Source organism: Pholis gunnellus (genome assembly GCF_910591455.1).
Source record: "Pholis gunnellus genome assembly, chromosome: 24".
Lineage (NCBI taxonomy): Eukaryota > Metazoa > Chordata > Actinopteri > Perciformes > Pholidae > Pholis > Pholis gunnellus.
In genome coordinates this window covers 4,086,556-4,099,780 of record NC_136551.1, presented here as the reverse complement: position 1 = coordinate 4,099,780, position 13,225 = coordinate 4,086,556, and the positions used below count along the sequence as shown (strand labels likewise).

Below are 13,225 nucleotides of genomic sequence, written 5' to 3'. Positions count from 1 at the left end.
GGTTTGTTTGACCTGTCCATCCTCCCTTTTTTGGACTTTTTTGGACTTTGATTGGAAACCTATTTGTGATACGTCAAAGACAAACATTTCTCCGGGAGCGTAATTAATAATGCAGTTTTGTGGAACTTCATTTAGAGGAGACCAGGCAGGCGGAGGAGCTAAACAATGCATAAAAATAACCGGATTTGTCTGCTAAATATTTTACACTTCAGTCAGCCGTGCGGAGATCGGCTAAACAGGACGCAGCCATGCTAGACCGCTGACGTCAGCATGTATGTCACGTCTTCCATGGAGCCCATCCATTCCTGCTGAAACCGATAGTGAGTGTGGTGCAGGTTCATGAGGAAAAGAATCAAACATGGGAGAAATAAAAAGGGGGGGCAGACTTAAAGAGCAAAGAGGAGAGAGAGGCAGGGACAAGAAGCCGGAGAAGGAAAGACCAGACAGACAGAGAGAGTTGTGTCAAATGGATAAATGTCAGCGGGAGAGCTTCATCGTCTGTCTGATGTGAGCTCTCCCTCCCAAGAAGATGCCATGTGTGAATCGCGTATAGCCGGGGCCCTCGGCCAGCCTTTCCCTGCACTGTAATGAGATTACAGACCTCTACAGCACTCTGTGTGTGTGTGTGTGTGTGTGTGTGTGTGTGTGTGTGTGTGTGTGTGTGTGAGAGAGAGCGAGAGAGAGACAGAGAGAATACTATTAAGCCAGCGTGGAAGTGTACAATTCCGATGGCTTACACGGGGCGAGCGAATAAGCGGCATTACTCACACCACCAAACAAGACGCATCGAGGAAGATTTGGCTACTTATCTATCATTCCACACACACTGGCACACACACACGCACACACACACACACACACGGTGGACCTGTGTTCACCCCTCTTTTACTGACAGCACACGGTGCGGCGTAAAAAGAAGTGCAGCGGCTGATTTTGATCAATGTGGGTCAGTGTACGAAGCCTCCAGCCTGATGAACAGTCCAGATGACTTTTAACCTCAGTGAGGAAGTCTGTTGTGTTACCATGACATTCAAAATATAGAATGAACAAACTAAATCTGTATTATTTATAGTTTAAACCAATAGTCTGCAGGAACACTGCAAAACAGCATTATGGAGATAAATATCAGTAAGTATGATAAGTTTAAACTCATTATCAAAGCACAGAGTCTCTATACACTCTATACATTTCCCCTCCAGTCTAATGCCCCGTCCTGCATCTCATTATGATTCCACATTTACACAGTGGAACAATATAGCAGCCTATTAATACTGTTTCCAGCTCCTGTTTGTGAGCACATGATGTTTACACCACGGCTTCTCCGCTCAGACTAGCCTTTCAGACCTTCTTCCAAATCTAATATACCCATCCATAAATAGCTCACCTATCGAGCCCATATTCGACGCGAGTGACGTGGCTCCGGGGCCAATCCCGCCCGCCGGATCTGCCTAACCCCGCCCCTCCACGCTCCGCCGCGGCTCCGACGAATCCTCCACCGCCCCTTCGCCTTAAATGGACAGGCAGAGGAGTTGATTGACGAACCGAACAACTCCCCTTCGTTTACAAGCCCCTCCCCTCCTTTGGCTCCCTATCAGTGTCTAGTTTGGCAACACGGATACGCATGGAGCCTCCATCACCCCCTGTCTCTTTTACGCACCGAGTCCGATTATGCGCGCAGGTACCGGGGCCCTAATCGCCACATCTCGAGCCGCCGCACTGAGCAGTTAATCTCCTCTCATGGACTAATATGAAAGAAGTGGATGCAGAGGTCTGACACAGCCAAGGCAGGAGGCATATTTCTTGTGCATCGTTCTTGTTTTCCATCACCGAGCGTCAGCATGGATGTCTTAGCGAACCACAGTATCTTTCAGGAACTTCAGCTCGTCCACGACACCGGCTACTTCTCCGCCATGCCTTCGCTGGAGGAAAACTGGCAGCAGGTATGTCTCAACTTTCATCCTCATCGCGGAGCTCGAACCGCGCAGTGCGCTCGCCGGTGGGTTCGCATGCGCTCGGGACGCAGGCGTCAACTTTCTCCAACCCCCCCCCCCCCCCCCCCCCACCCCCCAACACCCCCCCCCCCATCGAAAAAAAAAAGCGTGGAATGTGTGTAGTTCAGAGGAAATGCTCTCCATCACTCACACAGCTGACAATGTTCACAGAGATGGCAAAGTGGATAAGATGCGAACGCACGCGGGTGCGTAATAAAGCTGTCAAATGCGATTTGGGAAAATTGAAGATCCGAATCCCATAACAGGGAGCGAATTGATCGTGAATAATACATCTGCATCCCTCAGATTACTGAATTGTGACCCCCCCCCTGCATGGAGAGAAGTCCCCTCGCGTATTCATAATAGATACCCTAACATGTCTGGCTTTGTTCCCTCTTTAAATGCAGTGGTGGAAAAATGTGCGAGGGCAGCGCAGGAAAAAGAATTAACTGTCATCTGCGCGTCGCACATTTTTGAGCCCCTCACACACTTCCTCCATCCAAGTAGAGAGTGAATGGATGTGGAGAGATAAGCACGCGGCTGCACGCGGCCACATGGTGATGGATGCGTGGGGGAGACGCACCGGCACTTCACACCACCATTACTGGTCCTCGCACATCATATCACAGGGCTCTGTTCTGTTGATGTCAGCCCAGATGTGTTTTATTATACCCGTGTGTGTCATGTGACTGATTTGCTGGTGTAAAATTGCTTCACATATCTACTTTTTAAACAGCCATCATGTCCTTCTCAGCCTGTTTCCCATTTATTTGTCACGCAAACTCATTTTAGCTGCACCTTTCATGCACATGTGCACCGTCTTTGACCAAACAAACCCCTTCATTTATCCATGTCTAAGTCAAAATAAGGGCCATGCATCCGTCAGCCCACCTGCATTGCTGCTGCTGCTGCTGCTGCTGCTGCTGGCGATGATGCTTTCCATGCTGCACTTGACTGACCGAGCAAAGAAAAAAAAGAAAAAAATCATTGCATGGAAATCTGATGCCGGTATTGTTCAGGCAATAGGAGCTTCAGCCCCCCCCCCCCCCCCCCCCCACACACACACACACACTTCTCTGCTCCATGCGTGAGAGGGAGGAAGGAGGGAGGAGGAGGGAGAGGGAGAAACCGGTGCGTGACCGCGGATCCATTCGTTGTGGCCAAGCAGTCTAATTGGCATCCTACTGTTACCCACCGACGCATCTTTTCATAACAAGTCTCCAACTCCCAGCTTCACTGTCAGAGGGGTTTTTTAAATTGCACGGGCCTGCGTGTACCATATGCAGCGCATGTCTCTCCCCGTTTCTCACCCACGGCCACGCATATCAAAATCAATACCTAATGCAAATGGAAGAGAGAGCCAGCTGCGTGTGTAGGCAAAAGGCTGGGAGAGCTCTTCCCTGTGGAGGCTGGAGATGCCTCTCACTGGGATGTCTGCAGCTTTTTCTGCCCGAGACAACGTCCATTTTGGAATTAAAGATCATCAAGTCTCTTAAAATGTAGAGAATGTACAAATATCTGCTCTCATTCAGCTTTTATCTGGTGTGGGGCGCTGCCATTTTTAAATGAGAGGTATCTGGTTTTAGAGCTGAACTCTTCTATTGAACCTGGCTTTGGTCTACAGGACAAACAGGATTTTTGAAATATGAAATCGTCACAGGTCGCTTTCCTGATCGCGTCTGCAGATCTGCATCACCTGAGATGGAAGCCGACACGCTTCTTGCACCTTTAGCCACTTTTGCTGCTTAAAAAGTTCACATCCAGTTTCATTTTTTTTACCATGCTGTTACCGAGCGTATTTAAAGAAAGAAAACACTAAGTAGAGGGAAATGTATCACTTGTACAGTTTCTCCAATTTGTAGACTTTTACTGAAAGCCGTGTCCCCGAACGAATCATTGGAGTGAATATCAAAGTTCTTGGAAAACAACCCTTATTTGGAATAAGAAGAGTGCATTGTGTCCTTGTGAGCACAAGGATTATTATGACTTGGCCCCCACACTTTCAACCCCCCCTCCTCACACAGCACAGAGATGTTCTGAAGACGCCACCGAGCCCCCCTGAATACACGAATTATGAGCTGTGGCTCGCCTTAAAAGCTCTGCCTCCGAACGAGACCCGCGCTCGGAGCAATCCCCCCTCTGTGTTCCAGGCACAATTTAGAATCTGATGCTTTTATGGGGCGTGATGGTGAGATAGGAGGCCGTTGTAGTCGGACCCTAAATGGCTCCCTGAGACGCCATGGCAAGAATGATGACTGTGTCCCCTGTTGGTGTCTGCGAGGCATGATTCAGGCGGTTATAGGGGGATGGGGAGCAGAAAAGGAGGAAAGTGTTTTGGAGGTCTGCAGATGGTACATCTGAGGCTGCTATTTGTTCCATTATTGAACTAAATAGTGCCAAACTGAACTGTGCTGTCTCGCTTCCAAATCCCAGTACAGTTGGTTGTTCAGAGTGGGAACAAACAGCCGGGCTGAGCTGGATTTGGAACAAGCATGGCTGGTCATAATTTACTCTTTATGTGGAAGCCAGTTTCCCTAAAAGCCAAGTCTACACGTGTAATCTTGCGTCTTTATACCGACGTGAATTGCTGCCTGTCTTGGCTGCTGTTTCCAGTGCTTTTTTGTGCTATTTTGTAAACTGGCATTCGCGGCGATGACGCCTCACTTGGCTTCACTGTTAAACATTTATCAGCATCTTCTGAGCGTGCAGATGCCAAAATGCAAAGACTAAACATCGGGATTAGATTTCAGGCTGATATGATGGATATTTCAACCGCCTTCGGGCTCCGCTGATGACGTGTCCTCATCCACAGCACTTGACCCTGATGGATAGTATGTAACGGGACACCACAAATGGCTGTCTGTCATTGACCTCAGCACACACGCCATACCCTCCAACACATATATTATCCCTCAGGGGCTCAACACGCACACACACACACGTACACACACGTAGACTGAGTGCCTACCCAAGCGAAACGTCTGTATGTAGCTGCGCGGTGCATTATGGGCCTCTATATGTGGATGCGGACAGATTGCACATGGCTTCGGCGCTTCTAAATGTGGAAGGAGCAGCGGGGCGCTCCGGCGCGACCTCCATATGCAAGACAGCGTGCTCAGATGCATCCACTTACATCCACCTCATGCCCGCGACTCCATAACACGCACAGCAGCAGTAGCAGCAGCAGCACCGTCTGGGTGTGTGTGTGTGTGTGTGTGTGTGTGAGGGGGGGGGCGAAGGTAGAGGTGGAGGAAGTTGCAGAGCACGCACATTCTCCCCGCTGCAGGGTTTCGCATTTCACAGTCCGGTGGGCTCGAAAACCCCCCCAGGAGGGACAAAACACACTCGGAAAGACAGTCGGAGAAGAAGAGGATACAGGCACAATGGGATGCACATAGATGGAGTTATTTGGTGTTGTGGCCGAGGCCTCTGAAGGAAAAGTCGGGCCGTTAAAGCTGCTCTCCGGGTCAGAGAGGCAGCGACGGCGACCCCTCCTGTTGGCCTCCAGAGGGACGAGGATGGGAAGTAAGAAAGAGGAGAACTGTGACGATCCATACGCATCCGCCGTGTGCTCGCGCGCGTACGTGCACGCGGCACGCGTGCGTGTCTCGGTGTGTTATGTAATCCTCAGTAGGCCACATCTGCTTTCTCACACACAGCAGGCATGCTGGGGAGCGCAGCCAGCCAACCGCCCCCCCCCCCCCCCTCCTTCCTGTCTTCGTCCTCCTCCATGCCTTGTTCCTCCATTCTCTCTTTTTTTTCTCCCTCTTATAGAATTAGCACAGTATGGATTTTTGATCTCTGCAGGGCTGTTGTGTAAGCTCGGGACTTGTGTACACCCCCCCCCCCCCCCCCCCCCCCCCACCACCACCACCACCACCACGCCGTACGCTGCTCTAACACAGCATCTGGTAACAGGTAACAATGTCCCCCCAAGTCACTCCTCTCTTGAGTGAACGAGAATCAACGAGTTCAGGCGTCTGAATCGTGAATCAAGCTAAAATAAACCAACCGGTTAAAGCACACGCCCCGTCTCTTCCCCGTGACCTTTCACTCGCTGCTGTTTGGTGTAATTTTATGCAAATTGAAATTAAATCAATCCTGTAACCCGGCACAGCTCTGTATTCTGCGAGCAGGAGGAGGAAGGACAAACTGGGACTTAATCTTATTTGTCTCAAAAGAGCTCCTGGTGGTGTCGTCGTTCCGCACCCGTGGCTTTATTAATATGTCACATCAACTGTAAGTATGAGATGTGGGGTTCCCGGAATCAAGTTTGGACCCTCTCCAAAGTAAAATGCAGTTAATTCCCTTTTAGTTTAACTGACGTGTGGTCCCAAGATGTGACCGATGTGATGGGGAGGTTGACAAGTCGCGTTGCGGTATCGCAGCAGAGTCGCTCCTAATAGCTATTCATGTTACACACAACAACCTTTTATGGCGGCACTTAATTCCCAGACATCCTCAAAGTATCCAGACGAGTCCGCGCTGCCTCATGACGCTCACGTGTTCGAATATGAAATTGATTCCTCGCCCGCGTTGGCTCGGCGCGCCTCTAACCCGGCAGCAGTCAGAAGATCTTGAAGACGGATGCCACGCCGAATCTATTTGACATGGCCCCGGCCCGCGACGCACCGAGGCATGAAAGGAAAGCCTTTGTGCGCCGTGCAGCATCTCCGCTGGATGCTTTCTAAGTGTTTTGCAGCCACAAGGTTATTACTCAATGCATCGATTTGAGGAGAGGATGCGCGTCTGTTGACGGGGAAACGGGGGGGGGGGGGAGACTGTAATAAAAGAGCTATGAGTTCATCTAATTAGGATAAACAGATAAATGAGCTGCAACAGCGAAAAACCCAATTTGGCTCCTGAGCAGCAGCAGTTACGTTAACAAGGCAGTGCTCGCTGTTCTCTCGTTGCTCCTGACACTATTTTGCTTTTGTTTGCCGTTCCACCGTTAGTTTAGCCTCCAGAGATTGGAACGTCCCCGGTTTGCCGCCGCAGGCTCAGAGTGTCGTTCTCCTGAGATGCGGACGCGTCCTCTGTGCCCACGCGCAGGTGCACAGGTTTGTGTGCACTTGTGTGTGTTGTGTAACGAGATATGCCGGCGACCCCCTGACCCAGTAACATCCATTCATGCCATAAGAGCGCTTACTGAACTCCGCCACCTCTGTCTCATCACTCAGACGGCTGAGAGGCGATTGCCGGTGATGGGTGCCTTCCACTGCTTTATGGGCGTTGATGAAAAGGTTGGTGGCGCTGATGAAAGAGAGGACGCGGAGGAAGCATTCATTTGTCTGATGCTCTGGCGACATGGTCCGTCAGAGGGAGAGGGGGGTGACAGGCAGCGGGGGGGGGGGGGGCGAGAGGAGAGGAGGGGAACGGAGGGGAGGGCGGTGAACAAGCACATCTTTATGTATGGCTTCCGTCTGCAAAGCGCTCTGCCACCCCCAGGTTTGATTAACAGCGAGGAGAGGAGCCAGTCATTTTTTTTCGCCTCACACCAGCACACATGGCTTGGCAATGACTTTCACATCATTTGAGGCGAAATCGGGAAGCCGTTACAGCACCTTACAGTGATCCGACATGCTTCGCCGCTGCCATCCGGCTCGGCAACCGCAGGCTGAAAACAGAAAGGCAGAGGAGAGTCTCAGGCATTCGTTTTAAGCTCTGGAATCACCACAGACTCTCTCTCTCTCTCTGTCTCTCTCTCTCTCTCTCTCCTTATCTCATGACTATCTCTCAAGTCTCAGCTGACTTGTTTTGAGTCGCCCTGCTCTGACCCCTATTGAGTTGAACTCAAAGTTTGTGTCGCAAATAAAACGGCACCATGGCTGCTGGTGGAGTCGTTGCGTCAAAAGGCATTTGCATCCATCACGGTGGACCAAATGGAGCCTTGCATTTGGGAGGAAGTGTGTATTGTGAGACTCGTTGTGAGAACGCTGTGCCTGGATGCATCCAGTCTGCAGTCACAAAGTCCAGACAGAGAAACCAACACATGTTTCCTGTGATTTCCTGTTAATGTGCGGCCTATAAAGATTCAAACTTGACGCCATCGGCTCTGAGCTCCTTTGGATGCGCAAGTATCCGGTGATGAGAGCATGTGCTCCGAGTGTTAGAGGGAAACAATAAGATCACTCATTGTTGCCGACGTTGCAGCGACGCTGTCGGCGTTGCTCGTCGTAATGGCTGAATGTCATCAGAGTGACACTTCAGTGATACATTCCAAATGAAATAATTGCCGTGAATCACCGCCTTGAGCGTGCGAGGGCTTCGAGTGATCGTCGGTTGCTGTGGTTACCCCCTCCCTATCTTCCCACTTGGACCACAGTGTGTTTAATCTGCCTGCTCACATATTTGAACATCCATTTGCTTTGATAATAGCCACAAATTCACACCATGCCCAGGCATTTTATAGCCATCCGTGACTGTGACATACCAAGCGTTACATCCCATCTTGCTGCCTACCTGTTGCTAGGCAGCCTTGGCAAGCAGGAAGACCAGCTTTTGGCCTGTTTGTTTGTTTAGCTGTCATTCTGGGAGGCTAATCCCTCCCCGAGGGACTCGAAGCCATCCAGAAACCGGAGATCTAGCCATGTGGACCACCTCTCTCCAAAGACTGAGTGGGAGGAAGGCGGGGGGGGGGGGCCAAAAGGGACGGAAGGTGGAGAGAGAGAGAGACAAGGGCAATTTGCCCTGAGTAAACACCGCTGCTTGTTGTTGTCATCCGAAGCCCAGTCATCAATCACGGCCCTAAGCTCTTGGCGGTGACAGCCGCAAGGACGCCGGCACGCTCTGGAACCGGTTGGATAGTTTATAACGCAAGACAGTCATTGGTGAAGATCACAGCTGGGTCGCCAAGCGCAGGCCTCGTTGACCTTTCTAGGAGCGAGAGCTTCTTCGGCTCCATTCGGAGTCCAGCAAAAGGCGCAACAATGCCCGTCGGCGGCTTTGAGGAGAGATTTGACTTTTAGCTGTATTATGTAAGCAAAGCTTGTCTCTCTAAGTGTCAGTCTTGTGTGTGTGTGTGTGTGTGCGCGTGCTTTGCATGCCAGACCCAACTCTGGGTCGCTGCGGTCGTCCCGACATGCAAAGCCAGTGGTGTTTTTCCACCTGCTGTGGCTCGCCGCTCCAAAAGCTGTCCGTCTGGTTTACCCGCGTGTCAGCATCTCCCTCCGTCTGTTCTCCAAAGACCTTCCTCATCATCACTCTTCCCCCTGCATTCAATCTCTGAGTTTCTGCCTCCTCCTTTTTCTCTTTCTTATAAAAACAAGCTTTAATCTGGATCTTACCCAGAGGTCAGGACTCGGGTAAAGGATGTTTTTCTATTGTCAGCAGCTGATGCTCAATTCACTGGAAGATTAAACTGGGTCCCAATTACCCTAAAGACACGGTATCTCCAACCAACTGGTGCATCATGCAGTTTCAGTCATTCCAAAACCCCTGCGGGGCTGAGTTGTCTGAATATGATACGACTTGTATCCTCAAAACCAGGCAGATTCAGCTTGAATTGGGATTAGCCTATATGTCAACGCCTGAAAGCACAATTTTTCTTCACGTGGAAAAAAATATAGTTTGACATGCAGCCTTGAAAAAGAGGCTGTATAAGTGTCAAAGTAGAGGGACTGAGAGGGTGAGACGATTTTACACCCTGCTTAACTCCTCCAACGGCCTGGGAAGTGCCCTTCTGTGATTTTAATGAGACCAGCGGGGAGAGCCATTCATCAGCGTGACAGCGTACCTCTGTTTCCCATTGTTCTGTTCTGGTATGTGAGGAGAGCAGTGTGTGTTTTAGCCCTAATGATGGGCTGGCAACCCTTTGATTAGATGAATCTCCCGGTGCTAATTAAGATTTGGGCTGCCAAAAGACATGTGTGTTTAAGCCTGCCTCCATCTATCTCTCCCTGCATGTACAGTGCTTGCACGCGGTTGTGTGTGGGAAGCTAAACAGGATGTGTTTTACAGTGTATTTTGGCGTAATCTTGTGGGCTGACATGAGCGCAGGTCCTTGCACAAAGGCCATTGCAAGATGGATGCAAACATTATTTATTGTTCCTGAAAAATTGCATTTTCTGGAGGTAAAAGATGGCCATCTGTGCATTAAATATCCTCGTCATGTCTTTAAAAAAATTCAATTTATGTGCCAAATAAATGACAGAAATAATCTTCCATTGAGAGACACAAATGACTTGACTGGCAGATTTCTTTGCTTGTGGCGGCATCGTCTCAAAGCGGAGCGAATAACTTATATTAATTCAATGCTAAATCAATAAAAAAACAAACTATCCACATGGGGATCTGTGATACAAACACCAGTTATGACTTAAAAACATTTAAGAGGCCCTGCTGTAAATGTCCCCCCCCCCCCCCCCCCCCCCCCCCACCATCTTTCAACTAACTGATGGTGTCACATTAATGTTTCACCACGCGCTCCTCCCTCGTGCGTATTTTCAGGAAAGAGAATTTGATAACTTATGCTAACAAGGCATCCCCCCACCCCCCCTTTCTCTCGACCCTCCCCTCCTCAAATCACTCCCCACTCGTCTTCTGCGAGCGCTCGTGCGGCTAGACAGCCCGTCCTCCTGCTCTCCGGTTTACTGCTACGTGTTATTCGGTCTTTTGCCCCAGATATTATTTCATTGTAAAATGATGCCAATTAGTAATAGCCAAGTCGCCGGTGGCTGTGGTCTGGCTCCGTCTTCGCTCCGGCGGGGAAAGTTATTTGGGTCGGCAGCTATTTTCAGCCTGTGATGTTGCCAGGAATACTTCAGGGAGCAGCCACTGTTTTATAAGAGAGCACATCAATAATTTTCATTGGTGTATGAGTGTGTGTGTGTGTGTGCATAAGCGAGACGGGGAGAAAGAGAGCGCTTCACAGGCAGTGGGTTTATTGGGTTTATGTGTGCGCGCGTGCATCAGAAAGTGAAGTGTTTTCTCCTGAATATTCAGCAGAGCAGCTGCTGTGTGTATACTGTACGTGTGCGTTTGTCACGTGCACTTGTTTCTCGTGTCCCGCATGTTTCACTGGAACTGTCACGACCTCCCATTAACTTGACACACATTCATTCGCCAGCCTTTAACCTTTAACCCCAAAATCTTAACGCATCTCTTATTCCGGGCTTCAGCCTTCGCCCTGTAATCACCGCGCGTTCACCAGCCGAACGCTCTGCTTGCGGGACAGCCGTCAACGCCCACACGCGCACACACACATAGAGCTAAAGGCCAAAGTCAATGAGTTCCTAACACCTTTCTCAGCGCATCCAACAGCTCTCCTCCGCCCCTCTCCGCTGAGCCGGCGTGCATTGTCGGGATGAAATTGGGGTGAAAAGTCCTCGCACTCCGCTTACGCTTTCCTGCTGTAAAGCCAGCTGCTCGGCACAGAGGGGTGAACAGGTTCAGCCTGCCACGCTGCCTCCGCCCATCCTCGTCCAACCTAAACTCTCTCTCTCTCTCTCTCTCTCTCTCTCTGGCTCTCTCTCTCTGTCTCTCTCCTCTATCTCCTGGAGGAGAGCCCACAGCAGTGGCGGTGGCGAGGCGACGTCTTTCAATATTTTTAAGCGGCTTGGGCTAATCTTTGTCGCTCAGGTTTGTTTTGAAAGCACTGCCGCGGGAATAAAGACGGAGCGACAGCGCCCCACCCCCTGTTTGCACGGCCTCGGATACACATAAAGTCACCGGGATGTACACGTTCTTGCGTAACTGCGTAAACACACACACCAGCGCGCGTCTGCGACCCTGAGCTAAGCCACCTTGGCCTTGCTAGACTGTGCCACTGACCTGCTTTTGCTCTTTTTCTTTGCCCCCCCTCCCCCCACCACCACCTCCCTTTGCTTCTTAGCTAACCCTGAGGTTTGATGCTGTAATGGGGGACAAAGCCTGAAACGGTGGCTAAGTGTTACACAGCACTTGCATGGCAAAAGGGGGGGGGGGGGGGGGGGGGGGGAACACAGGCCAGACGACTTCCTATTTAGCCGTAGAGAAGCGCGTAAGAATGAACTATGTTGGCTCTTATCGGTGCGGGCACGGCGCCACGGTTGCACTTAGCGGCTTGTGGACGTGATCGGGGTACCGAGCGGCCCTCTCTCCGACTGGCACAGTATGAGGAGGAAGGAGAGTTTTTCCGCTTCACTGTTCCCTTTATCTCCCCCCCACCCCTTCCCTCCCTCTGTTATTCTCCCCCCCCCCCCCCTCTCTCTCTCTCTTTCGCTGCTCGCCGCTCTTTTGTTTCTCCGTGCCTTTTTCCAGCCAAGGCCCCCATTCTCTCGCCCCGTCATTGTGTGGGGTAATGAAGATTAGCCAGCCCGCCGCACACAATGGGGTCCCCACATCCGGAGCGCAGACTCCCCAAATCCTGCCGCAAGCTGCTAACCCCGGTGTAAAACCACTGTTGTCGCCGACCCCCCTCCTATCCGTGCCCCCCCAACACGCATGCACACATACACACATTGAGGTTGGTTCCACCAACATGTCCACTCTGCCGTGCTGAAAGCAAATGGCTAAAATGTCCCCTGATTAGATTATGGACGGTTTTGACAGCTGAGAGGGAGCGCTTGGCGACTCATGTGCCGATAAACAGCAGCTCACCCAAATCCAGTTAAAGTGAGACAGAGTTCCCCTCCCCAGCGAGTGCAACACGGCTCCACTCGTTGGGATTATACCCCCACCCGTTCCTCCTCCCCGTCCTCCGTGCCCTGCCATCCTCCTCTCCATCATTCACGCTTCTTCGCCAAAACTCCTCTGTTCTTTCCTCTTCCCTCCTCTATCCTATTTCACCCTCACCTCTCCGGTCCTCGACTTAATACCAGAACAAAGACGCTTTCCACACTTTGTCACAAGCCATTTAGATGGAGCAGCAGAGGTCTTTATGCGCCGTGCACTTGTTGTATCCGGAGCCTAAGACCCCTTAATAATGTCGCCGGATCCTCACAAATCTGTTTACTTGTCGGGCCACGTTCAGCGGGATACACGCGCTGCTTTGTCTGTGTGGAGAGATAAATTATTCAGATGTGACAGCAGGAGAGAAAAAGCAGCATGTCCACTCATTTGGGAAGCCAATGACTGGATCAGTTTGCGCGCAACCATTTCTTTGAGCATCATTTTACAGCGGGGCTCTTCATAGTGGCGTCCATGTTGTGTTCGGGGAATACAGAGAGGAGGTCCCTCGCGTCCGGGATGATGCGGATGTGTGGTTTCTGTTGTGTCTGCTCGGAGCAAGCGGTTGGGAAAACGTCTCTCTGCTC

At 50.9% G+C, this 13,225-nt stretch overlaps 1 protein-coding gene across 1 annotated transcript in view; it reads left to right on the top strand.

Annotated features, from left to right (window-relative positions):
- Positions 1-1,838: 1,838 nt before the first annotated feature.
- LOC306715216 (Krueppel-like factor 7) overlaps positions 1,839-13,225 on the top strand; it is a gene marked incomplete at both ends in the record, with an annotated part of 28,580 nt that continues 17,193 nt past the window's right edge. Inside the window, one exon of the mRNA XM_079185509.1 lies at positions 1,839-1,940. Coding sequence (XP_079041635.1) covers positions 1,839-1,940 — 102 coding nt within the window. The remainder of the gene's footprint in view (positions 1,941-13,225) is intronic.